This window comes from Anolis sagrei, chromosome 1, assembly GCF_037176765.1.
Source record: "Anolis sagrei isolate rAnoSag1 chromosome 1, rAnoSag1.mat, whole genome shotgun sequence".
NCBI classification, from domain to species: domain Eukaryota; kingdom Metazoa; phylum Chordata; class Lepidosauria; order Squamata; family Dactyloidae; genus Anolis; species Anolis sagrei.
Genome location: NC_090021.1, coordinates 342737631 through 342760646, shown reverse-complemented (window position 1 = coordinate 342760646; position 23016 = coordinate 342737631). Strand labels below are relative to the sequence as shown.

Below are 23016 nucleotides of genomic sequence, written 5' to 3'. Positions count from 1 at the left end.
GCCTGAACAGTGCCTGGAGCAATCTTTTGTTGAGAGGTAATTAGATGTCCTTGTTTGTTTCCTCTCTGTTGTTGTGCTGTTGTGCTGCAAGGAGAGACGGGCCGTAATAATAATAATAATTGTATTGTCGAAGGCTTTCATGGCCGGAATCACTGGGTTGTTGTATGTTTTCTCGGGCTATATGGCTATGGTCTAGAGGCATTTTCTCCTGACGTTTCGCCTGCATCTATGGCAAGCATCCTCAGAGGTAATGAGGTCTGTTGGAACTAGGAAAAGGGGTTTATATATCTGTGGAATGACCAGGGTGGGACAAAGGACTCTTCTCTGCTGGAGCTAGGTGGGAATATAATGGCCTGACAGTGCCTGGAGCAAACTTTTGCTCAGAGGTGATTAGATTTTCAAGACAACAAAATCTGGCTACCAATACTAAAAAAACTCTAAAATTACAACAGCACAACGAGAGGAAACAAACAAGGACATGTAATCACCTCTCAACAAAAGTTTGTTCTGGGCACTGCCAGGCAATCAAATGCTAATCAAGGTGGTCAGTTGAAACATTCACACCGAGCTCCAGCAGACAAGAGTCCTTTGTCCCACCCTGGTCATTCCACAGATATATAAACCCTTTTTCCTAGTTCCAACAGACCTCACAACCTCTGAGGATGCTTGCTATAGATGCAGGCGAAATGTCAGGAGAGAATGCCTCTAGACCATGGCCATATAGCCCGAAAAAACCTACAACAACCCAATAGTTTTATAGACAAGCCCCTTGGTCTCCCTACGGATGTGCCGGTCCCCAAACACTCTCTGCTTCATTCAGAAAAATGCTGCACTCGCAGAGCTCAGGCAGTGTTGTATTTCAGTGTCAATGTTGACTTTGTTGGAGAGGTGGCTGCCAAGGGATCGGAAATGAAGCCAGAAAGTAGAATCGGCAGCCTCAAACCTTCCTTTTCAGGCTGGCTTTGAAAGAATCATAGAATCATAGAATCAAAGAGTTGGAAGAGACCTCCTGGGCCATCATCCAGTCCAATCCCATTCTGCCAAGAAGCAGGAATATTGCATTCAAATCACCCCTGACAGATGGCCATCCAGCCTCTGTTTAAAAGCTTCCAAAGAAGGAGCCTCCACCACACTCCCTCCGGGGCAGAGAGTTCCACTGCTGAACGGCTCTCACAGTCAGGAAGTTCTTCCTCATGTTCAGGTGGAATCTCCTCTCTTGGAGTTTGAAGCCATTGTTCTGCTTCCTAGAAGAGCCAAGGGGTGTTGCTGTCTTGTGTTTTAATTACTTTAACTGTTTTGGAGGATTAAAAATGACTGGTTGTTTAATTGTATTTCAATGTTCTTATATTGTAGATGTACAGTTGCACTGTTGTTGTTTTCTTTAATGTTGTGAGCCACTTGAGATAAAAGCAGGATGTAAACATCAACAACAACAATAGTGCATTTCCCAAAATGTCAGGAGTGTCAGGGGCTTTGATGCTACTCTCTGCTTCATTTGGAAGAATGCTGCACTCGCAGAGCTCAGGCGGTGTTGCATTTCAGTGTCAATGTTGACTTTGGTGGAGAGGTGGCTGCAACGATTCCCCAGCTTTAGGTCTCCGGTTGTTTTGGACTTCAACTCCCAGAAGCCACTGCCAGTTTGTCCAATGGCCAGGGATTCTGGGAACTGGAGTTTAAAACAACCGGAGGAATGAGAAGGAACAACCCAGAACTCCCTGCTTTAAGCTGATCCGACCTGCAGCAGGGAGTTCCGCAGTTCATTGCCTACTTGGGCCAGCAGCACTTGTTCGATATCAGGAGCAAAGGTTGAGGAAACCACTGCAAATGCATCATTTCCCTCCTTCTCCTTCTTCCCCCCATTGCACCCCAATATAGGACAGCAAAAAGTCTTTTGAAGACAGGGCACATGCCCTTTCCTCCATCCTTGTGTACATATGATTGAGGAACTAGGCTTTTTCAGGTGCCTTCCTAACCTGAAAGCTACTTCTCCATGCAAATATGGAGTAGTGTGCTCCCATAGAAACTGGGGGTGAAGAGGGTCACTGTGTCACATCTAAGTAGGTTATATTTGCAGAAAAAACAGATATTAAGGGGATTGGATCCTGCCATCTGCACTTTCCTGGCCTGTTTTGCGTGTTTTCTGAAAGGTGATTAGAGCAGGCAGCGTTGTTTTCTTTTCCGTGGAACTAGGTCAGGAGATGGAATACGAGGAAATTAAAGAAGCCAGCATTAGGGACAGCGAAGCAGAAAGTCAGGCAAGTAGGTGGGTAGGTAAGAAGGAAGGAAGGAAGGAAGGAAGGAAGGAAGGAAGGAAGGCTTCAGGCGATGACTCCATCAGTCCCTTCATCCATGTCTTAGGGTGTTGTCTCACTCATCAAAAGCCTGTCTCCATAACCACGTCTTCACCTGTTTCCTAAAAGTCAGGATAGAAGGGGCGGTCCAAAAAGGCACCAGCAAAGCAAAAACCCAAGAGAACATGACAAAGTCCTGAGACCATGAACACAAGAACTGCAAGATAATCCAGACAAGCAAAGGGTAAACAAGCTTCTTGGGTAAACGAAAAGTTGCTTTGACAAAGGTTTGGTCTCAAACACACTGCTTAATACCCTTTGCAACACATGAAAGCGTTTCTTTGGCCTCTGGCCTCCTTCTTGTTGGCTATTCTCACACTCCTTCGAACTCTGAATTCCAAACGGTCAGTCTGATCTAGGATTCCCGTTTCCTCAAGGTCAGGCTTCTCGTTAGTTGCCTTCTTGCTTATTATCAGGCTGAGAACTGTCCTCCTTCTCTCAGTCAATCTGCACCCGCACCTGGCTAGTTTCACTATCAACACTCATGCCCTGCTGTGGGAAACTGCACTTCTTCACTGTCTATAACTGGGACATTTTGAACCAGACTGTGAACCCCATCATCCTCATCAGAGACACTTGGTGGTTCCAGCTGAGTCACAACAGATGGCTGTTATGTGCCTTCTAGTGATGTCCACCTTATGTTATCCTCGCACAAACCTATAATGGGGTTTGAGACCACTTTGACTGCTATGACTCAATGCTGTGAGATCCTGGGAGTTGTAGTTCAGTGAGGCACCAGCACTGCTTGGCAGAGAAGTCTCAAGACCTCATTAAACTGCAACCCACGTATTCCATAGCATTGAGCTATGGCTGTTAAAGTGGTATCAAGATGCGTTAATTCTACAATTGTGCTGAATTAATATCATTGAATTCTTACGTGATGCTCTGAATCAATCTGGAGTTCTTTTTCTAGAAGCAGGCTGAGGGAGGTCAGTTGCTAGGAGTGAGTAGAGAGCAAATCAATACAGCAATTCTGCCTTGGGTTATTACCTATCATTGATCTTTCCTTGGGATCGTGCAGTGAGTCTCCATGCGGACGGAAGCTCCAATTTATTAACTGGCTTACCCTCTGCTTTGTATCTTGGTCAGGTGTCCTCTAGTCTTTCTAAGCATGGTAAGTGCATTAGAGGCAACCAATTTATGGCCACACGCAATGGTATCGTTCCATACACCTTGTTCCAACTCAGTTTGCTCCATCACGCAAGGCATAGGACTCATTTTACCATGAGTAATGGTGAGGATGATGATAATAATTACACCATATGGCTGAGAAAGGTGGGCTATAAATATCATAAATAAATAAATATGTATGTAACAAAAATTACATACAAAAATAAATAAATACGTAACCAAAATTGAATTTTTTTTTCTGTTCCTGGTTTGAAAGTGTTACCACCTCTCCTCTAGGCTTGAGGGCAGGTACTAGATGGATAAAACCATTCAAGCTGTCAGGTTTTACCAGGTATTGTAATGTAATATAGCGGAGTCATGCACTGCTAATAGGCTTCTATTGGAAATGCTGAGTCATGCATTAACTGTATATAGAACTTCATTTGGGGAATGTGTTCTGGCCTAGTCCAGGTGATTGCGAATGATGCAATCCTGGGTCTGAGTTAAGTTAATGAGTTGGGAACCAATCAGGGATTGCTATGTGTAATTGTATAGAATTGTATATAAGGAAGTCATATACAGTGTATTCTCTCTCCTTGTGCTGTGATGTTGTTTGTCGAAGGCTATATGTAATTGATTAAAAGAACCTGTCTGCTAAGACAAGACATAACCGTGTGCTGTGGTAAGTTTGTAGTGTCATCTAGACTGGGGGAAAGACAATAGTAAAACTGACAATGGCCGGGCATGTGCTCAAGTGTCTGTAAAAGGTTCCAGAGTGACTGCAGTTTGTGGGAGCAGTTGACTGAAAATACTGTGCAGGAAGAAGCTACTGGAAAGCACTGAAGTTATGCAACTGATCTGCTACTGAATTGTGAAATTAATCTCAACACAAACGCATACTGTAAAAGACATACACGTATGATTAAAATGCATTCACATCTGTCGGGGGTGCTTTGGTTCTGCTTTTCCTTCATGGCAGGAGGTTGGACTCGATGGCCCGTGCCAGGTCTGCCAACTCAGTGATTCTATGATTCCTTGATACCAATACAAAGGCAATTGGAAATCTATACTTGACCCGCTCCTGCCTTTCCTTCTGTTCTCTGTGCAGGTCCTGGAAGCGTTTGCCGGACGGCTGACCAGGCTGCGGGTCCTGTCCCAGCGCGAGATCCCTTCTCTCACCAAATACCAGATCATTCTGGCCCGGGACCAGTTTCGGAAGAACCCGGCTTCTCACTTTGCGGTAAAGCTTCCCAGCAGCGCGCTCTGTCTACACAAGTCCTTCCCCCCAGATCCCTACTTTTTAAACAGTGCTACTTATTGGGGACTAGCTGTACCTGCCATGTGTTGCTGTGGCCAACCTTCCCTCCCTCTTTCTCTCCTTCCTTCCTTCCTTCTTTCCTTCCCTTTTTCCTTTCCTTCTCTCCTTCCTTCCCTCCCCCCTTTCCTTCCTTCCTTCTTTCCTGCCTTCCCTTTTTTTCCTTCTCTCCTTCCTTCTTTCCTTCCTTCCTTCCTTCTTTCCTTCTTTCCTTCCTTCCTTCCCTTTTTCCTTTCCTTCTTTCCTTCCCTTCCTTCCTTCCTTCCTTCCTTCCTTCCTTCTTTCCTTCCTTCCCTTTTTTCTTTCCTTCTCTCCTTCCTTCTTTCCTTCCTTCCTTCCTTCCTTCCTTCCCTTTTTTCTTTCCTTCTCTCCTTCCTTTATCTCCTTTTCTCCTTCCTTCCTTCCTTCCTTCCTTCCCTTTTTTCTTTCCTTCTCTCCTTCCTTTCTCTCCTTTTCTCCTTCCTTCCTTCCTTCCTTCCATCCTTCACTCTTTCCTTCCTTACTTCTTTCATTCCTTCCCTTTTTTCTTCCTTCCTTTCTTCCTTCTTTCCTTCCTTTCCTTTTTCTTTCCTTCTCGCCTTCCTTCCTTCCCTCTTTCCTTCCTTCTTTCCTTTCTTTCCTTTCTTTCCTTCCTTCTCTTCTTCTTCCCTTCCTTCCCCCCTTTTCTTTCCCTTCCTCTTTCTCCCCCTTTTCCTTCTCTACCTATTCTTGGACTGCAACTCCCAGTAGTCCTCCTGATCAATCTGTCTACCTACCTACCTATCTCTATCTAATCTTATCTATCTGGAGGATTGCTGGGAGTTGTGTTTTTCAGTATTTTTATGAGTGATGGTCACTTGTTGGCCTGAGAGGTGTCTTGTGTCCAAATTTGGTGTCAATTCGCCCAGTGGTGTTTGAGTTCTGTTCATCCCACAAACGAACATTACATTTTTATTTACATAGAGAATGGATGGATCACGACCTGTTAGGATTGCAACCCATCAGGGGAAGCAGAGTTTGAGGGGAGCATTCCTTGAGTTGATTTGAGGCAACATTCAAGCAGACTTCTTTTAGAATCATAGAATCCTAGAATCAAAGAGTTGGAAGAGACCTCAAGGGCCATAATCCAGTCCAACCCCATTCTGCCAAGAAGCAGGAATATTGCATTCAAATCACCCTTGACAGATGGCCATTCAGCCTCTGTTTCAAAGCCTCCAAAGAAGGAGCCTCCACCACACTCTGGGGCAGAGAGTTCCACTGCTGAACGGCTCTCACAGTCAGGAAGTTCTTCCTCTTTCAATGTATTGTCGAAGGCTTTCATGGCTGGAATCACTAGGTTCTTTTTTTTTTTTTCTGTTTTAATTTTTTATTGATTTTCATGAAGTGATAACATCGAAAGAGGGAGAACAATACGTAGAAAGAAAAGTTAAGAAGTTAAGGTCACTACAGTTGGTAGTAGGGTAAGACAATAGGAAAGGTGGGTAGGGGGAGGGTAGGGTTGTGTGGGACAGGGGAAGGTGGGGAAAGGGGGAGGAAGGGGTGGGTTATTGGTCGCTTCCGTTTGGTCCACAGAAGGATTATATATTATTAATTGAGTCCATTGTCATTTATTGGTTTGAGTTCCATATTTCCTGTTTTTGTTTGTTGTTGAAGTTGTTGTTCATTTATTTTGAATATTCTTTAAATACTCTTTGCAGTAGTTCCAGTTGGTCATGTTTTCCTTGTTTTGATTTCCCATTAAGCCCGATAGTCTGTCCAAATCCATAAACTCTATGACTTTTTTTGACCAGTCACCGATCGTTGGGGTTTCTTTAGTTTTCCACTTTTGGGCTATTAATATCCTTGCCGCCGATGCGAGGTAAAAGAAGATTTTTTCTTCATTTTTCTTCAGAGTAACGTCGGTTATATTAAGTAGGTAGTATTCCGGCTTTATTGTCATCCTTGTTTTGACTATCTTTTGTATATGTTTGTGTACATTTAGCCAAAATTGTTGGATTTCCTTACATTTCCAGAACATGTGGTAGTAGGTTCCTACCTCTTTCTTGCACTTCCAACATAGATTGCTGTGGTTTTTGTTGATTCTGGATATTAAGGCTGGTGTTAAGTGCCACCTATAAAACATCTTATGGCAGTTTTCTATGATGGTAGTAGCTTTGGTGAGTTTAGTTTTCCTTTTCCAGACTTGTTCCCACTCACTGAGTCGTATGGGTCTGCCTATGTCTCTCGCCCACTTGTTCATATTTTCTTTTATCAATTCTTGTTCGTTGCTCCATTCGAGTAGATTTCTGTATAATAACGTGATCACTTTTCTCCCTTTTTTCATTATTTTTCCCCAGACAGAGTCAGATTCATCGAATCCTTTTTTGCTGTCCTCTTTGAAGCATTCCCTTGTTTGTAGATAATGGAACCATCCCGGTTCCCCTTCCGTTTCTCTGAGTTCGTCTATGGATTTGAGGCGCCATTGGTTGTTCTCTTTTATTAGTAGTTGGTGGTAATTTAGCCATCTATCCCTGGGTAATTCTTTTTTGTGGAAGGCCTCCGATGGGGAGACCCACCTGGGCGTTTTCGTATAAAAATAGTTCTTGTATTTCTTCCATACCCTCAAAAGGGCTGATCTAACATAGTGGTTGTTGAACGACCTTTCTATTTTATCTTTTTCATACCAAAGGTATGCGTGCCACCCTCTCCTGGTATCCCATCCTTCTAGGGTTAAGATCCTCTTGGGTTCCAAGGAGGCCCATGCTGTTGTCCAGGAGAGGGCACACGCTTCGAAGTACAGCATAAGGTCCGGCATTGCCAGACCTCCTCTGTGTTTCGCGTCAGTTAGAGCTTTAAATTTGACCCTTGGTTTCTTCCCATCCCAGACAAAGCTTAAAATGTCCTTGTTCCATTTTTTAAAGCAGGTGTTGTTTTTAATGATCGGAATCATTTGAAACAGAAAAATCATCTTGGGTAATACGCTCATTTTGATGGCCGAGATTCTTCCTAGCCAAGACAAGTTGAGATATTTCCAATTTTTGAATTTCTTCTTGATGATTTCCCATGTCCGTTCATAATTGTCTTTGAATAAACTTGCATTTGATCCTGAGATGGTTATACCTAGGTATTTTATCTTCTTGACTATTTCTAGACCTGTCTCTTCTGTAATTTTGGATTTCTTTTCTTCGCTGATGTTTTTAGCTAATATTTTGGTTTTGTTTCTATTTATCTTGAGACCTGCTAGTTTCCCAAATTGTTCAATTTTCTGCAGCCATTTTGTAGCAAGCTCCGCTGGGTTTTCCATGATGCATACAACATCATCGGCGAACGCCAGGACTTTATATTCTTCGGAAGCGATCTTTGTTCCTTTTAGGGTGTCATCTGCTCTTAAGTCATTTAGAAGGATTTCCAGAACTAGAATAAACAATAAAGGAGATAGGGGGCAGCCCTGTCTAACTCCCTTTTGTATGTTGATTTCCTCTGTGTGTTGGCCATTTATAATTATTCTCGCTGACTGGCTGGCGTAGATGGATTGAACTACATTTATTATTTGATATCCTGCATCCATTTCTTTTAGTGTGTGAATTAGGAAGGACCAGCTCGTGTTGTCGAACGCCTTCTCGGCATCCACAAAGAGAAGACCAACCTCCTTCTGTCTGTTTTTCTCGTAATATTCTACTATGTTCATTATGCATCTTATGTTGTCCTGCATTCGTCTATTCGGGAGGAACCCCCTTTGGTCCTCCTTAATTCTTGTTTTAAGTATTTCTTTGAATCTATTAGCGATAACACTTGCGAAGATCTTGTAATCGCAGTTCAATAACGAAATGGGACGGTAGTTCTTGACATTCGTAGGGTCTGTATTCTCTTTGTGGAGTAGCGTTATGAAGGCCTCTTTCCATGATTCTGGCATGTTCTTCCCTTCCCTGATAACAGAATAAAACAAATCACATAAAGGGTTGTTGTAGGTTTTTTCGGGCTATATGGCCATGTTCTAGAGGCATTTCTCCTGATGTTTCGCCTGCATCTATGGCAAGCATCCTCAGAGGTTGAGAAGGATGCTCTGAGGATGCTTGCCATAGATGCAGGCGAAACGTCAGGAGAAATGCCTCTAGAACATGGCTCAATAGCCCGAAAAAAACCACAAGAACCTAGTTCTTCCTCGTGTTCAGATGGAATCTCCTCTCTTGTAGTTTGAAGCCATTGTTCCATTGCGTCCTAGTCTCCAAGGAAGCAGAAAACAAGCTTGCTCCCTCCTCCCTGTGGCTTCCTCTCACATATTTATACATGGCTATCATAAAATATTATTACACAACAGACAAAGGGTTATTGTAGGTTTTTCAGGCTATGTGGCCATGATCTAGAAGCATTCTCTCCTGACGTTTTGCCTGCATCTATGGCAAGCATCCTCAGATGTGCGGTCCTGTTTAGTTGTGCCGTCCTTACTTTGAAAGTAGTTGTCATACTCCGGAAACATCATTTTTGTGGCTGACACAAACAGTGTTGAATGGGTTGAGACTCTATTATAGAATCCTAGAATCCTAGAGTTGGAAGAGACCTCCTGGGCCATCATCCAGTCCAACCCCATTCTGCCAAGAAGCAGGAATATTGCACTCAAAGCACCCCTGACAGATGGCCATCCAGCCTCTGTTTAAAAGCTTCCAAAGAAGGAGCCTCCACCACACTCCCTCCGGGGCAGAGAGTTCCACTGCTGAACGGCTCTCACAGTAGGAAGTTCTTCCACATGTTCATGTTATATGCTAATCCTCATGTTATATGCTAATCAAGGCAGTCAGTTGAAACATTCACCCCTAGCTCCAGCAGACAAGAGTCCTTTGTCCCACCCTGGTCATTTCATAGATATATAAACCCTTTTTCCTAGTTCCAACAGACCTCACTACCTCTGAGGCTGCTTGCCATAGATGCAGGCGAAACGTCAGGAGAGAATGCCCCTAGACCATGGCCCTATAGCCTGAAAAAACCTACAACAACCCATTGCCCCAGGCACAGTCAGGCCATTATAGAATCATAGAATCAAAGAGTTGGAAGAGACCTCCTGGGCCATCCTCCAGTCCAAGCCCATTCTGCCAAGAAGCAGGAATATTGCATTCAAATCACCCCTGACAGATGGCCATCCAGCCTCTGTTTCAAAGCTTCCAAAGAAGGAGCCTCCACCACACTCTGAGGCAGAGAGTTCCACTGCTGAACAGCTCTCAGGAAGTTCTTCCTCATGTTCAGATGGAATCTCCTTTCCTGTAGTTTGAAGCCATTGTTCCGCGTCCTATTTATTGAAAAACTAGAGGCAAATGTGCTGCAGGATGATGTCTAAACTGATCTCTAGGAGCCGGGCAAAGGCCTTGGTTCACAGTAAGTGCACTTGCAGGTGCAGAACCCCATTCTTTGGGTTTTGTCACCTGCCTGCGGTGGTTTGGAACGGCCACATTGCCCTTCCTCGTACAAATCTATTTGGTTCTGATCGATGGATCCTGGTATTTTGGCAGGGAAAGCAGCAAGGAGCCATCGAAGGGGATTTTGCGCTCTGCATCAGCCTGTACCACGGCTATGAGCTGCTCCTGCAGATGGGCATGCGCTCGCTCTATAGCTTCTTGGCGGGAATCATGGACGGATCCAAAGGTAAGGGCCACCTTCACACCCACAACCGGCTCTGCTCCTCTCCAAACACTTGAAGCTGCATTTTAAGGTGAATTTTAGAAGGTATTAAAAGAACAGGAAAAAACAGAGATACAGCATGATCTCCGTATCCATTTGGGGGGGGGGGGGGATATATTCAAACTAGTCAGGTTAGTAGGTTTAAAAATGGCAGGAACAAAAATACCATATATTAGCACATATTCCCAGTTTTACCTGGGTATGCATTTTCTTTGAGAGTCTTTCTTTCCTTCCTCCATTTCCCTCATTGAACTTCCCCTCCTTCCTCCCTCCCTCCTTCCCTTCCTTTCTCTTCCCTTCTTTTCCTTTCTTCCCTCCCTCCCGTCCTCTTCCCTTCTCTTTCTCTGTTTCCTCTCCTACTGCATCCTTTCTATTCTCTTCTTTTTCTTTCTTTCTTTCCTCCCCCCTTCCTTCATCCTTTCTTTCTTCCCATCCTTTCTCTTCCTTTTTTCCTTTATTCTCTTCCTTCCTTTCTCTTCCCTTTCTTTCCTCCCTTCCTCCTTCCTTTCCTTTCCTTTTCCCTTTTACTTTCTTTCTTTCTTTTTTTCTTTCTTCTCTGCCACCCTTAATCCTTTCTCTTCCCTTCTTTTTCTTTATTCTCTTCCTTCCTCTTCTCTTTCTTTCCTCCCTCCCTTTTCTCTTCTTTCTTTCTTTCTTTCTTTCTTTCTTTCTTTCTTTCTTTCTTCTCTCCCTCCCTTCATCCTTTCTCTTCCCTTCTTCTTCCTTCCTTCCTTCCTTCCTTCCTTCCTCTTTCTTCCCTTTCTTTCCTCCCTCCCTTCCTTCCTTCCTCCCTTTCTTTCTTTCTTTCTTTCTCTCTCTCGCTTCCCTTTCTTGTCTTCCTTTCTCTTCCCTTCTTTTCCTTTATTCCCTTCCTTCCTTCCTTCCTCTCATACACGTGTCATCTAGCAACAGCCAATCCCTTTCTTTCAGAATCATAGAATCCTAGAATCAAAGAGTTGGAAGAGACCTCCTGGGCCATCCAGTCCAACCCCATTCTGCCAAGAAGCAGGAATATTGCATTCAAATCACCCCTGACAAATGGCCATCCAGCCTCTGTTTCAAAGCTTCCAAAGAAGGAGCCTCCACCACACACCCTCCGGGGCAGAGAGTTCCACTGCTGAACACAAGTTCTTCCTCATGTTCAAATGGAATCTCCTCTCTTGTAATTTGAAGCCATTGTTCCATTGCATCCTAGTCTCCAAGGAAGCAGAAAACAAGCTTGCTCCCTCCTCCTCCCTGTGGCTTCCTCTCACATATTTATACATGGCTATCATATCCCCTCTCAGCCTTCTCTTCTTCAGGCTAAACATGCCCAGTTCCCTAAGCCGCTCCTCATAGGGCTTGTTCTCCAGACCCTTGATCATTTTAGTCGCCCTCCTCTGGACACATTCCAGCTTGTCAATATCTCTCTAGAATTGTGGTGCCCAGAATTGGACACAATATTCCAGATGTGGCATCACAGAGGGCCACTCCACCTAGACACAGCCAATCCGCTCTGTCCCCATTCTTCCCTTCTGCTCTGGGCCCAAAAGAGGTGGGTCCGTGCCAGAGCAACACACGATTCTCTCACAAGAACAGGGCTTGGTTTCTTCTCTCTGTAGTTCTCTTGTTGACTTTCATTTTTAAAGGGAAGGGGGTGGAGTCTGCCATCTCAGCATTTTGTTTATTTTAATTCCTTCGTCCTTTCTGTTGAAATTGTCCACGTGTTTGTGGAGTTTAATGGCTTCCCTGTGGAGATCGCAGCTTCTTTAAAATCATCTTTCTTTCTGTCTTTCTTTCTTTCTCAAGGCATGACACGTTCCAGGAATGAGCTTGGGCGCAACGAGGACTTTGTGACGCTGTACAGTCAGCTGGAAAGCATGTTTGTGGATACAAGCGCGTCTCCAGCCAATGGCAGCAATGCAATGCCAGGTTGGCACTTTTCAGTTCCAAGTCCCATGTATTATTATTATTATTATTATTATTATTATTATTATTATTTGAAAAACAACAAGATGAGTCCACAGCAAACAAGATCACTCAGCTGGCTGTTTAATTGGATCACACATCAGACACTTCCCAAGCGCCTAGGACTGTGTGATGTATCGGCAAATAATGTGTGCAGATCCCAGTGCCAAACTTGGCACAAAGAATGCGACCAACAGAAAACACTGGAAGGGTGTGGTGGGCATTGACCTTGAGTTTGGGAGTTGTAGTTCACCTACAGAGAGCACTATGGACTCAAACAATGGTGGATCTGGACCAAACTTGGCACAAATACTCAGTATGCTAAATGTGAACACTAGTGGAGTTTGGGGAAAATAGGCCTTGACATTTGGGAGTTGTAGTTCATAGAATCCTAGAATCAAAGAGTTGGAAGAGACCTCCTGGGCCATCATCCAGTCCAACCCCATTCTGCCAAGAAGCAGGAATATTGCATTCAAATCACCCCTGACAGATGGCCATCCAGCCTCTGTTTCAAAGCTTCCAAAGAAGGAGCCTCCACCACACTCCAGGGCAGAGAGTTCTACTGCTGAACGGCTCTAACAATAATAACAACAACAACAACAACAACAATAATAATAACAATAGAATCATAGAATTGGAAGAGGTCTGGTGGGCCATCCAGTCCAACCCCATTCTGCCAAGAAGCAGGAAAAACACGTTGAAAGCACCCCCAACAGATGGCCATCCAGCCTCTGCTTAAAATCCTCCAAAGAAAGAGCCTCCACCACACTCCAGGGCAGAGAGTTCCACTGTTGAACGGCTCTCACAGTCAGGAAGTTGCTGGGATTTATAGTAAACCTACAACCAAAAAGCATTCTGAACCCCACCAATGAAAGAATTGGGCCAAACTTCCCACACAGAATCCCCAGGACCAACAAAAAATGCTGTGTTTTCCAATGGGTCTTTGGTGACCCCTCTGGCACCCCCTGGCAACCCCTCCAGGGGTCCCGACCCCCAGGTTGAGAAACACTGATCTAGATCAACCTCATCATTAGAAACAGCATTAGAAACATGAACGTCATTGTCACTCCCGACATCCAGAGTACGCTGATCACCAAATTGGGAGGGAGAGCCAAGACTCCAGAGGACAGGAGCAGGATTCAAAACGATATTGACAGATTAGAGAGATGATGGGCCAAAACTAACAAAATGAAGTTCAACAGGGACAAATACAAGATACTCCACTTTGGCAGAAAAAATGAAATGCAAAGATACAGAATGGGGGACGATGCCTGGCTCGAGAGCAGTACGTGTGAAAAAGATCTTGGAGTCCTCGTGGACAACAAGTTAAACATGAGCCAGGAATGTGATGTGGCGGCAAAAAAAGCCAATGGGATTTTGGCCTGCATCAAGAGGAGCATAGTGTCTAGATCTAAGGAAGTAATGCTCCCCATGCTCTATTCTGCTTTGGTTAGACCACATCTGGAATATTGTGTCCAATTCTGGGCACCACAATTCAAGAGAGATATTGACAAGCTGGAATGTGTCCAGAGGAGGGCGACTAAAATGATCAAGGGTCTGGAGAACAAGCCCTATGAGGAGCGGCTTAGGGAACTGGGCATGTTTAGCCTGAAGAAGAGAAGGCTGAGAGGAGATATGATAGCCATGTATAAATATGTGAGAGGAAGCCACAGGGAGGAGGAGGGAGTGAGCTTCCTTTCTGCTTCCTTGGAGACTAGGACGCGGAACAATGGCTTCAAACTACAAGAGAGGAGATTCCATCTGAACACGAGGAAGAACTTCCTGACTGTGAGAGCCGTTCAGCAGTGGAACTCTCTGCCCCGGAGTGTGGTGGAGGCTCCTTCTTTGGAAGCTTTTAAACAGAGCCTGGATGGCCATCTGTCAGGGGTGATTTGAATGCAATATTCCTGCTTCTTGGCAGAATGGGGTTGGACTGGATGATGGCCCAGGAGGTCTCTTCCAACTCTAGGATTCTATGATTCTATGATTCTATGATTAGACACAATCACAGGCCGAACTCCAACAGGCTTGATATTTAAGCAAATATATAAATATTGCATATTTATTTATTTATTTGCAGAAATAAAAAATAAGCAGCACAGTCCAGGGTCACTCCCAGGTGCTTGGGTGTGAGGTATGAGCCCTGTGAGAATAAGAAATATATTATGATATGAACAGATCTTCCAGAGATCTTGCTTGTGCCGACAGTGAGGCGGAAAGGAAATGCTTCATCGTTGAGTCCTGGGCATTGGTGATGCTTTTTAATCTGTTTCCATTTTTTTTTTACCCTTTACAAATGATCCAGGCCTTTCTCAAGTTGCTTTGGAATGAAATACGAAATATGTGAAATTATGCAATACATTTCAACCCGTATTTCTTCTTTTCCCCAGGATGTATTTGTTGTGTTATGTGTTCTTTTCATTTCCTAACCCCCAACTCAGACAAAGTAGACCCTAGGTTCTTGTGGGTTTTTTCGGGCTATATGGCCATGTTCTAGAGGCATTTTCTCCTGACGTTTCGCCTGCATCTATGGCAAGCATCCTCAGAGGTAGTGAGGTCTGTTGGAACTAGGAAAAAGGGTTTATATATCTGTGGAATGACCAGGGTGGGGCTCTTCTCTGCTGGACCCTGTTTAAAGACATTATATCTAAAGTGGGGATACCTTTGGGCTTACAGGAACTGGAATCAAGAAGCCCTTCGTTTACGGACACCCAAAGTTGAAGAAATTAGAAGAGGTCGTGACGGAGCATTTCCGGTCCTGGAATGAGAATGCAGGTATACCCCATCCATAGCTACAACGTTTAAAATGCCAGTTCGCTGCATTTTCTAAATCAGGCCTGGGCCAACTTCGGCCTTCTAGGTGTTTTGGACTCCAACTCCCACCATTCCTAACAGCCTACCAGAGGGATGAAGTTTGCCCAGACCTGATCTAAATGTTCCCACTTGAATGATAATGGGATAATTCCATTTTCCCCTTTTGAAAACATATTTTGTTCCCTTTTGTAATCATACCACCTTGGGGTTATTTGAAAAAAGCTTTTTTGTTTTTTTGGATGTTTGGTGATATCATTTAAGTTTGGATCAGATTTATCGTTAGCTGAACTTAATGCTCTCTGGATAAGGGTGAGCTGCAACTCCCAGATTCTCAAGGCAATCACCTCCAAACCGTGACAGTGTTTGCAGCTGGCCATGTTGGATCTGTGTGCCAAGTTTGGTCCAGATCCATTGTTGGTTAAGTTTAGCGTTCTCTGGATAAGGCTGAACTACAACTCCCAGATTCCCAGGGCAAACACTTCGAAACCCTGCCTGTATGCACAGTGGGCCATCTTGGGTCTGTGTTCCAGGTTTGGTCCAGATCTGTCATTGGCTGGGTTCAGTGCTCTCTGGATAAGGGAGAACTACAACTCCCAGATTCCCAGGGCAATCATCTTGAAACCCTCTCAATATTCACAGTTGACCATGTTGAGTCTGTGTCAAGTTTGGTCCAGATCCATCGTTGGCTGGGTTCAGTGCTCTCTGGATAAGGGAGAACTACAAGTCCCAGATTCCCAGGGCAATCACCCTGAAGCCCTCTCAGTATTCACAGTTGTGTCAAGTTTGGTCCAGATTCGACATTGGCTGGGTTCAATGCTCTCTGAATGCAGGTGAACTACAACTCCCAAAATCAAGGCCAATTCCCACAAATCCCTGCAATATGGTCAGTTGGTCACGCGCAGTAGGCGGGGTCATGCAAAGGGTTATGGAAGAGGCAGTGGGTGGGGTCATGCAAATTCCACACCAATTGAGAGAGAAAGGAACCCTGGGAGGTGTCTTTGGTGGAGGAAAAACAGAAAATGTAGGCTGAAAAGAATGTGGGAAACAGAGAACAAGATATGAGACAAGGGGTAGAGACAAAAGGGACGATAAGGAATGCAAAAGTAAGAGAAATGAGGTGGAAAATGTTATGTAAGTGCTAACGTACACCCTGTCAGTATTATTATAAAAAGGGGAGCAGTCAGTGTTGGCATAGATGTCAACAGAAAGTGGGGTTTAGGCACATGATGTGGTAATGAGAACAGGCACACTACTTCTGGCGGACTATACAAAGTGTGTCAAGCCAAATATTAGGAATCAATTGGGTGATAGCAAAAGAAATAGTGGTCTTAGCACAAAGAGAGGGGATGGGAAATTACAGGGAAATAAAGAAAGCAATAATTGAGAGCACACAAGCAGTGATAGTATTGGGGTGGAAAGACCAATCGAGGTGGACAGTAAAAAAATGATCTCAGTATATGGTGGACCACATGGAATTCGAAATAATGGATGTAAAGTTAAATGATTCAAAAGGTAATGAAAATAGAATGTGAGAGGCTGAGGGAAGATGCAACCGGGTCAAGAATTATATGATGCATAAGTCTAGAGATCAGGCCATAAGAAATAGGATACAAATGTTATATAATATGTAAATCTAGAAGGATCGTCTCAAAAAGAGAGGAGATTCCATCTGACCATGAGGAAGAACTTCCTGACTGTGAGAGCCGTTCAGCAGTGGAACTCTCTGCCCCGGAGTGTGGTGGAGGCTCCTTCTTTGGAAGCTTTTAAGCAGAGGCTGGATGGCCATCTGTCAGGGGTGATTTGAATGCAATATTCCTGCTTCTTGGCAGAATGGGGTTGGACTGGATGGCCCAGGAGGTCTCTTCCAACTCTTTGATTCTATGATTCTATGAAAAAGGATGAATATGTAAAAGAAAGCAATCGTCATGGTGGTGGTGGTGGTGGAAATTGTAAACGTTGTCAATATATATATCCATATATATGTATGTATGTGTGTGTGTGTGTGTGTGTGTGTTAAAAAGGTCTCTCCTTGGTGATCTCAGAATGCAGCTACACTTTGGAATTAATGCAGCTCAACACCATTTTAATTACTTGGAGTCCTGGGATTTTCGGTTTTGCAAGGTCTTTGGCCTTCACTGCCAAAAAGTGCTGGTGCTTCACTGAAATGCAGCTCCCATTATTCCAATGTCAACAATATAATATATTATATATGCATATAATAGGACGCGGAACAATGGCTTCAAACTACAAGAGAGGAGATTCCACCTGAACATGAGGAAGAACTTCCTGACTGTGAGAGCCGTTCAGCAGTGGAACTCTCTGCCCCGGAGTGTGGTGGAGGCTCCTTCTTTGGAGGCTTTTAAGCAGAGGCTGGATGGCCATCTGTCAGGAGTGATTTGAATGCAATATTCCTGCTTCTTGGCAGAATGGGGTTGGACTGGATGGCCCATGAGGTCTCTTCCAACTCTTTGATTCTATGATTCTATGATTCTAATATTGATAATAATATTATAATGTAATACAATATAATACTACTAATAATATGATATAATAATTGTATATTATATGTTACATGTAATATTAATAATACTGCAGTATAGTGGTATAGTACAGTATAGCAATATATAGTACTAATAATGTGCTATGCTAATAATTGTAATATATTGTATGTACATATAATATTGATCATAATATTGTAATACAATATAATACTACTAATAATACAATATAATAGTTTTATATTTCTCATTACATGTATTATTACTAATAATATTACAGTAAAGCAGTATAGTACAATACAATAATATATAATACTAATATTGTGCTGTGCTAATAATTGTAATATATTGTATTTACATATAATATTGATCATAATATTGTAATACAATATAATACTAATAATACAATATAATAGTTTTGTATTTCATATTACGTTACTAATAATATAACAATATAATGGTATAGTGCAATATAGTAATATATAATACTAATATTCTACTATGCTAATCTATATATATAAATTTGTTAGGGGCATCCAACGAGGAAACAAAACTCAAAAAACCCCCAACGAAACTTAACCAAAATTCCCATGCCCATAACACAACCCACAAGGTACAAACATATCTACTCAAAATGAAAAACAACACAACAACACACTCACAAAACGGCAAAACAACAAAACTCAAAAATCCCCCAACGAAACTTAACCAAACTTCTCATGCGCATAACACAACCCACAAGGTACAAACATATCTACTCAAAATGAAAAACAACACAACAACACACTCACAAAACGGCAAAACAACAAAACTCAAAAATCCCCCAACGAAACTTAACCAAAATTCCCATGCCCATAACACAACCCACAAGGTACAAACATATCTACTCAAAATGAAAAACAACACAACAACACACTCACAAAACGGCAAAAGAATAAAACTCAAAAAAACCCCAACGAAACTTAACCAAAATTCCCATGCTCATAACACAACCCACAAGGTACAAACATATCTACTCAAAATGAAAAACAACACAACAACACACTCAAAACGGCAAAAAAACAAAACTCAAAACCCCCCCATGAAACTTAACCAAAATTCCCATGCCCATAACACAACCCACAAGGTACAAACATATCTACTCAAAATGAAAAACAACACAACAACACACTCACAAAACGGCAAAACAACAAAACTCAAAAATCCCCCAACGAAACTTAACCAAAATTCCCATGCCCATAACACAACCCACAAGGTACAAACATATCTACTCAAAATGAAAAACAACACAACAACACACTCACAAAACGGCAAAACAACAAAACTCAAAAATCCCCCAACGAAACTTAACCAAAATTCCCATGCCCATAACACAACCCACAAGGTACAAACATATCTACTCAAAATGAAAAACAACACAACAACACACTCACAAAACGGCAAAACAACAAAACTCAAAAATCCCCCAACGAAACTTAACCAAAATTCCCATGCCCATAACACAACCCACAAGGTACAAACATATCTACTCAAAATGAAAAACAACTCACTCCAAGCCCCGTCGCGCCGCTTCCCGCACACACACACACCCTGCCGCACACACACACACAACCCCACACTCCATCACTCCCCCCGCCGCCGCACGCACACACGCAACCCCACTCCCCCCGCCACCGCACACACACACGCAACCCCACGCTCCATCACTCCCCCCGCTGCCGCACACACACACGCAACCCCAGGCTCCATCACTCCCCCCGCTGCCGCACACACACACGCAACCCCACGCTCCATCACTCCCCCCGCTGCCGCACACACACACGCAACCCCAGGCTCCATCACTCCCCTGCCCCAATCTTACCTCCTTTTACTTCACGCCACCTCCAAACCCCACCCCGCCCCTTCCCGCCCTGTCAAAATCTAGGAAAGACAGGAAGGAAGGAAAGAAGGAAGAAAGAGAAAGGGAGGTAAAGAAAAAGGGGGAAGGAAGGAAAGTTAGAGAAAGAAGGAAGAAGAAAAGGAAAGAAAAGGAAAGATGGAAGGAAAGAAAAGAGAGACAGCAGAAAAGAAAGAAAAAGGGGGAAGGAAGGAAAGAGATAGAGAAGGAAGAGGAGAAGGAAAGATGGGAGGGAAGGAAGGAAGGAAGGAGGGAAAGAAGGAGGGAAAGAGGGAAGGTTGGCCACAGCAACACGTGGCGGGTAAAGGTTGTTATTTCTATTTCTATTATTATTATGCTATTGTTCCTCTGAGACCCTTTTAGGGGGAATGGGAGAGGTGTCAGGTCCCGGAGGCAATGCATTGCATTATTGTTATTGTTATGATGGTGGTGAAATAAAAGGAAATAAAAAGAGAAAGAAGGAAGCAAACAGGGAGGGAAGAAAGGCAAAGGAAGAAAGGGGGAGGGAATGAAGGAAAGAGAGAAGGATGAAACCAAGTAGTGAAAGAAAGAAAGAGGTAGAGAAGGAAGAAAGGAGAGAAAGGGGGAGGAAAAGGGGGAAGGAATAGGTAGGGACCTCTCTTTCATCATAGTCCAGATATCTACCTCTACTTTGATAAGTTTTACTATAGGCCACAGCAACGCGTGGCAGGGCACAGCTAGTAATATAATATATTGTATATATTGTATGGAGCCCCCAGTGGCGCAGTGGGTTAAAGCACTGAGCTGCTGAGCTTGTTGATCGAAAGGTCGCAGGTTCGATTCCAGGGAGCGGCGTGAGCTTCCGCTGTCAGCCCTAGCTTCTGCCAACCTAGCAGTTCGAAAACATGCAAATGTGAGTAGATCAATAGGTACCGCTCCGGCGGGAAGGTAATGGCGCTCCATGCAGTCGTGCCGGCCACATGACCTTGGAGGTGTCTACGGACAATGCTGGCTCTTCGGCTTAGAAATGGAGATGAGCACCACACCCCAGAGTCAGACATGACTGGACTTAATGTCAGGGGACTACCTTTACCTTTACCTATGTACATATAACTTGCAAGCCCTTCTGAGTCCCCATCGGGGTGAGAAGGGGACTCAAAATACATAAATAAATAGTATTGAGCCACAATGGTTAAAGTGGTATCACACTGCATCTGCTTGACAGTGTCAACACAACAATCATACGTGCTCTTTCACGAAAGCTGCCTCTGTGTGGGTTCTGGCCTGGACTTCTTTCCCCGTGCGTTAACCGCTCTGCTCCTTCCTCCGGACCCAACAGGCCAGACCCGGGTGATGATCTTCTCCTCCTTCCGCGACAGCGTCCAGGAAATTGCGGAGATGCTCAGCCGGCACCACCCCCTCCTGAGGGTCATGACCTTCGTGGGCCATTCGGTGGGCAAAGGCAAGGGCAGCAGCAGCAGAGGCTTCACGCAGAAGGAGCAGCTGCAGGTGAGGCCACGTCCAGCACTCCGGGCAGAGCTTGGCACGCCTACAAAAGGCAATGTTGCCTGGTTGCCCTTTATATGTGTGTAAAGCTCTGTGATGGTGTTTGATTTTCTATTGTATTATTTGTATTGTTTGTTATATTTTATGCTTGTTTCATTTTATTTTGTTATGATGTTGCCTTATGCTTTTTATGTGACTGTATTGTAATGCATTTCTGGGCTTGGCCTCATGTAAGCCGCCCTGGCGGGGTATAAATTGTTGTTGTTGTTGTTGTTGTTGTTGTATTACAATGCAGTACAACTGTTTGGTTTGCTCCCGACACGATAAATAAATAATATTTTTTTTTTGTCGTGTCAGGAGTGACTCCTGGTGTGAGAGAATTGGCCGTCTGCAAGGACGTTGCCTAGGGAACACCCGGATGATTTTTGATGTTTTTGTCATCTTTGTGGGAGGCTTCTCTCGTGTCCCCGCATGAGGAGCTGGAGCTGATAGAGGGAGCTCATCCGCCTCTCCCCGGATTTGAACCTGTGACCTGTCAGTCTTCAGTCCTGCCGGCACAGGGATTTAACCCACATAAATAAATAATAATAATAATAATAATAATTATTATTATTATTATTATTATTGCCGAAGTCTTGCTCATTGCCTCTGCCCTGGAGCAGATTGCCGTCGAAAAGCTCCACTGAGTGGGCTGCAAACTTCTCACGGTTCCATTCCTGGGCTCTTTTGGCATTCCTCTAATAATAATAATCCTTTATTTATACCCCGCTACCATCTCCCGCAGGACTCGGCGCGGCTTACAAGAGGCCGAGCCCAAATACAACAACAATAAAACACGACAACAATACAGCAGTAAATAACTCATAAACAAAGCAAAACAATAACAATAATATCACGACGCATTTAAAAATCATCATGAATCAATGATGAGCACATGATGAGCACTGAAGAACAATCTCTGTGTTTCAATCCTTGTCCTTTTGAGTCCCCTTGGGGAGATAGGGTCAGCTACAAATAAATTATTATTATTATTATTAAAATGATCAAGAGTTTGGAGAACAAGCCCTATGAGGAACGGCTTAAAGAGCTGGGCATGTTTAGCCTGCATAAGAGAAGACTGAGAGGAGACATGAAAGCCATGTGTAAATATGTGAGAGGAAGCTACAGGGAGGAGGGAGCAAGCTTGTTTTCTGCTTCAAACTACAAGAAAGGAGATTCCACCTGGACATTAAGAAGAACTTTCTGACTGTGAAAGCTGTTCAGCAGTGGAACTCTCTGCCCCGGAGTGTGGTGGAGGCTCCTTCTTTGGAGGATTTTAAACAGAGGCTGGATGGCCATCTGTCGGGGGTGATTTGAACGTGTTTTTCCTGCTTCTTGGCAGAATGGGGTTGGACTGGATGGCCCACCAGGCCTCTTCCAATTCTATGATTCTATTACTATTATTAATAATAATAATAATAATAATAATAATACCATCACCACCCTTTGTGGTACAGTGCATTAAACCGCTGAGCTGCTGAACTTGCTGACCGAAAGTTTGGTCGTTCAAATCCAGGGAGTGGGATGAGCTCCTGCTGTTAGCCCCAGATTCTGCCAACCTAGCAGTTTGAAAACATGCAAATGTTAGAAGATCTATAGGTACCACTCTGGCAGGAAGGTAACAACGCTCCATTAAGTCATGCTGGCCACATGACGTTGAAAGTGTCTACGGACAATTCCGGCTCTTGGCTTAGAAAGAGAGATGAGCACCAGAGTCCCAGAGTCAGACACCACTAGACTTAATGTCAAGGGGAAACTATTATTATTATTATTATTATTATTATTATTATTATTATTTTGCTGTAGAAACGATGTGTTATTGTCAGGACTGAAAGGTTTCCCTATAATTAACACTATGTAACAATATTTGCAAAATCCTTTGTGCCAAGTTTGGTTCAATTCCATTGTTGATCGAGTTCATAATGCTCTTTAATTGTAGGTTAACTATAA

At 43.6% G+C, this 23016-nt stretch overlaps 1 protein-coding gene across 1 annotated transcript in view; it reads left to right on the top strand.

Annotated features, from left to right (window-relative positions):
• FANCM (FA complementation group M) overlaps positions 1 to 23016 on the top strand; it is a 103558-nt gene that overhangs the window by 38517 nt on the left and 42025 nt on the right. The window contains exons 5-9 of the mRNA XM_067463152.1: positions 4570 to 4701; positions 10236 to 10368; positions 12193 to 12315; positions 15028 to 15126; positions 20861 to 21030. Of these exons, the coding sequence (XP_067319253.1) occupies positions 4570 to 4701; positions 10236 to 10368; positions 12193 to 12315; positions 15028 to 15126; positions 20861 to 21030 (657 nt within the window). The remainder of the gene's footprint in view (positions 1 to 4569; positions 4702 to 10235; positions 10369 to 12192; positions 12316 to 15027; positions 15127 to 20860; positions 21031 to 23016) is intronic.